The 4,371-nt window shown below is 39.6% G+C and overlaps 1 protein-coding gene across 1 annotated transcript in view; it reads right to left on the bottom strand.

The window, feature by feature from the left end:
- Positions 1-2,873: 2,873 nt before the first annotated feature.
- Positions 2,874-4,371, bottom strand: part of LOC109951092 (protein TANC2-like) — a 51,950-nt gene continuing 50,452 nt past the window's right edge. Inside the window, exon 30 of the mRNA XM_020585375.1 lies at positions 2,874-4,366. Within this exon, the coding sequence (XP_020441031.1) occupies positions 3,732-4,366 (635 nt within the window). The 3' untranslated portion in view covers positions 2,874-3,731. The remainder of the gene's footprint in view (positions 4,367-4,371) is intronic.

Below are 4,371 nucleotides of genomic sequence, written 5' to 3' on the forward strand. Positions count from 1 at the left end.
TCCATCTCCCTTACAGACCACAATGGCAAACCAGATCAATTACCATTACTCTTTGTATTATGAATTTTTAATCCTTGGGGGGTTTTATGTTTGTAAAACGTTTTCTGAGACTTGAAAAATGTTCTGTTTGCGTGTGTGCAGTGGGCTGCACATCTGCATTACCAATCAATTTGTAACATCATTTTACCCTGCAAACCCAGAAGTGCAGTGACTGGCTACTATCTGTAAGCTCGGGATCCAGTTCTCCTTAATACATTCACGGTTCAGCCCTCTTGTGTTCTGAGGTCACTTCCTTGTAAGATACGACTGTTTAACAGACCAAAAGAAAAGCATCCTTGCTCCTGGAACATTTGTCTGTTTCTGGTACTGACTTAGAAAAACAGAGAAGCACAAATTCAACCTGAGAAATGTAAAAAAAAAAAAAAAAAATTATGGGGAAAAGACAACTATGACTTGCTAACCAAAAGAAGAAATGCAAAGCAAAACACAGGCAACACAAGCTGAGATTTAAGAAGCAATCACATTACTTTGCATTCCATATTATTGTTCTGTATCATATTTCTGAATGACAGTCTCGGGTTTGGGTTGCAGTTTGTGATTCCACACTTCTATGTGTTTATTAGACAAAATTGACCCCACAGTTGCGTCTTATGTCACAGAATAAGAGAAAAGCTGTAATTGTAGTTATAATTTGGTTTTGGTAATTTTGTAAGTTACTAGCTTTTCTGAGCCTTCCCCACTCAGTCTTCTATCTTTAAGTTACTAGCTTGTCTGAGCCTTCCCCACTCAGTCTTCTATTATTCAGACAAGATGAAGGACCAATTTATTGGAAACTGACACAAAGTTGCTTGAAAACCATCTGGATAGCAGCCAAGTAAAAACATGCCACGAGAACCAGAGCAAACAAGAGACTTACATGTGTCTTTGATAGATCTTTATTCCTCTTTGTAATGTTAGCTCAGCAGTCAAGTTCACATGAGCTGATCAAAACATGTTGCTTTAAATGTTTAATATTAATGTAACTGTCCTGGGTTTTAAATATTATCGTACATACCAAGAAATAGCCTGCAGTAAACCCCCTGAGAGGGACCTCACTGACCTTGCTCCTTTCTAACACGGTGTTTAAAACTTGGGGCTTAAGACCCCACAGTTGGGATTTAAACATACATACGTAGTTTTACTGACAGACTACACATCTGTCGAGTGGCTCATCAAGGATTTAAAGAAACACTGTTGTACTATGACAAGCTGTTGCCATCATTTTTAAACTAGTCTTGAACATTCAGTCAACTTGCTAATAGTGTACCTAATTATGCTAAATGGACAGAATTACATACCATTTTCTAGAAGCCAGACTGTGAAAATGGCTCGTGAGCCAGAATGATTTATTGCTACCATATCTTTTTACCGCTGGAGGATCCTGAGCAGTGGCAGGAAATAAGGGCAGTGGTCAGAGAGACTGTACCAGGACAAAGAGGTCAGAAGTCAATGGTTTCACTAAGCTGCTGATTCATTAGAAACATGAAATGTACAAAAAAAAGGCATTCATGTGCTTAAAATACAGTTTAAAAAATGAAAAAAAAGTTTTGTCCCATTTTGTTAGTCACACCCCCTGGAAAATCAGCCCCAGAACTGGCTGACAGTCCCCTGTTAAGTTTGCTACCGTAAGCCTGTCAGGTTGTCTCACAGCTGGCATTCAATAACACAATTGGTGCTTGATCTCAAACAGAAGATTCAAAATTTTAGTTGTCAACTGCTACTTTTGCCTTCTGACATGTCAGTGTTTGCTGGCATACTTTATCTGCAGTTGAGAATGCCATATGTGGTTGACAATGTTTCCAATAGAATAGTTTTAAAATGAGATTCCTGTAAAAAGAGGACATAAGTATGCACTTGATGGCTGCATAATGTATATGCTACTGTGCTACAAAAATGGAGGCAAACGTTATTAGCATCCCCACTGGACTCATAGAAAACGTGTAAACAAATGGCATTGTTCTTGTATTGCAGTATCCTGTAGAACCACTGTATTTGGTCATTGTATATTAAGTATGGTAGGAAAACATTTATTTTATTCTAACATAACTCTGTGTGGCTGCTTATGATTTTATTTTTAAACCTTATTTCACTTTAGCATGACAAAATATTCAGTGTGAGGCTAAAATAGTGTTTGGAAAATGTACATACAACACTGCTTCAAGTGGTAACTTGCTACTGCTGCAGCTTGTAAGCTAGGCAGGCTAATGACCGTAGCCTAAGTCAGAGTAGATAAAACATGGTTTCATCTATTTAAACATTTGCTATGGTGTTTTTGGTTTTGAAAAAGCTAAAACAAAAAGACAGTTCTTTAAATGCAGAGGATTGGTTTTACTACAGTTTGACAAATCCATACCTTGATAGGCCACACCATGCTTTGTTACAGTTGCTAAAGTGGATAATCGCTTTTCAGGGGATGGGTTTAGCGCACAGTCAGTAGGCTTTTTTTTTTATTGAGCCAAACACCAGTTTATGGGACGTGTAAGTAGGCTAGTATGTTTCCATAACAATGAGTAATAAAAGGGCCTTGGTAAATCAGTTGGGATTGTTAGGCTTTGCACATATTAAGACCAATAGGGTTCCAGAATACAAAAGTCCATAGAAAAAAACAAAACAAAACAAAAAAAATCTACCTGAAGCAAAAAAGATCCAAAAATCTTAAAATGAATTTCTCCAGGAGGTTCACTGCAGAGTGATGCAGTCTCAAGCAAGAACAGAGCCAGAACTGAGCAGAGCTGAACTTCAGTGAAAAACTTCTCCTGTTTTGTCTCTTTGAAAAGGTGGTTTCCATTTCTCTGTTTTGGATGAAAAACACTCAAAAAAAGACAAAAAGCAAATTCAAAAGGAATACACAATTTTAAAAGTAACTATTTATACAGTTCAATTCAAATATAACTTAAAAAAGATAAATATCAGGCTTGTTTTATATACAGCAAGTAAGTACACACTCAATGACAGCATCATCCTAGCTTTTCAAACTATGGCTTAGGACTGGGTCATTGGTCAGCATGTGTCTGGCACAGGTTTTAGAGTATGGATGTTAACAGTGACTGTTCCCGGTTTCCAGTCATTAGTCATTTGAACGCTTCAAGCTTGAAAAGGATGGATGTCACCATCTAGAGTCATAAATGTGAACTCGACAGAAAAACTCTAGAGCGGTGCATTATGGACATCCAGAGACAATGTTGAAATGGACTGAAATGAAATAGAAGGATTTTTCAGTGACAGTTGGCATCTTTTGTTGTGTTTTTTGCGTTTAAATCTTCAGGTTTCTTGTTGTGCTTTACGAAACCAAGACTTGTCACTGGTTTTAGAGCAACAGACCAAGTTCTTCATAACTTGTGTCTTTCTCTCCTTTGCTTGGACTTTGCTTTCTTTTTTTGTCTCTGGCTTGTTAAGTCACAGACTTCACAATTAACAGCCAATATGTTCCATATGTTACTTGTATGTTTAATGTCTTAAGAAGTGGGTATGCTTCAAACAAAGCACTTCTCTTTCTCAAAGACAACCTGGCAATCATGCCCACTTTGTATGAACTATGCATCATATGAACGTAAAACAAACTAGTTTGTTTCAACCAGAGCCCAGCTTTAAGAATCCCATAGCTTTAATGAAACTGAATATGTCGGTACAATGACTTCTTTTGAACCACTCTTAATTAACCCTTCGTCCCCATCTCTGACTTGATATTTTCTTTATACATTGGACTCGACAAAGGGTCTTTTTGGTTTTACAGGAGAGGTGGGTCCTGTCTTTCTCTCCGTCGGCCTGTCTGAGCAGCTATGGGTCACTGGAAGCATTTGAGCCAGCTTCACGTCCAGGTAGGAGGTTTTCTGACCGGCAGCCTGCACCGAGCCTTCACCCTGAGCAGTGTTGCCTGGCAGCACCTCATAGTAGTCAAGCTCATTGTCGTGGAGGAGGTTGTGGGCATTGTTGTTGCTGCGGTTGTGGTAGGCGAGGGAGGAGGGTTGACCAAAACTTCCTTGGTTTGCGGGGGTTTTGCTAGGTGGGGTAACAACTGTGTCCACTGAAGACACGACCCAGGAGCGAGAGGGGCTGAGACAGGATGAGGAACTAGATGCAGCTTGTTGCTGATACTGGTGTACTCTCGCTGTCTTATCACTAACACCCATAAAAGGAGTGCTCCTAGATGACCTGCCTGCCTCTCCAGGATAGGTCCCACCTCCTATCATGCATATTTCTGACTGGGGAGAGGAGATCAGAAACAGATCATCATGAAAACCAGTAACTCCTCCCACAGAGGCCAGATCTGAAGGTACATCCATATGCTGGGTGGAGGCTGAGGTCCTGAACCCACAACCATGATTAGCTGGC

Source organism: Monopterus albus, unplaced genomic scaffold (genome assembly GCF_001952655.1).
Source record: "Monopterus albus unplaced genomic scaffold, M_albus_1.0 scaffold363.1, whole genome shotgun sequence".
Taxonomy (NCBI): Eukaryota; Metazoa; Chordata; class Actinopteri; order Synbranchiformes; family Synbranchidae; genus Monopterus; species Monopterus albus.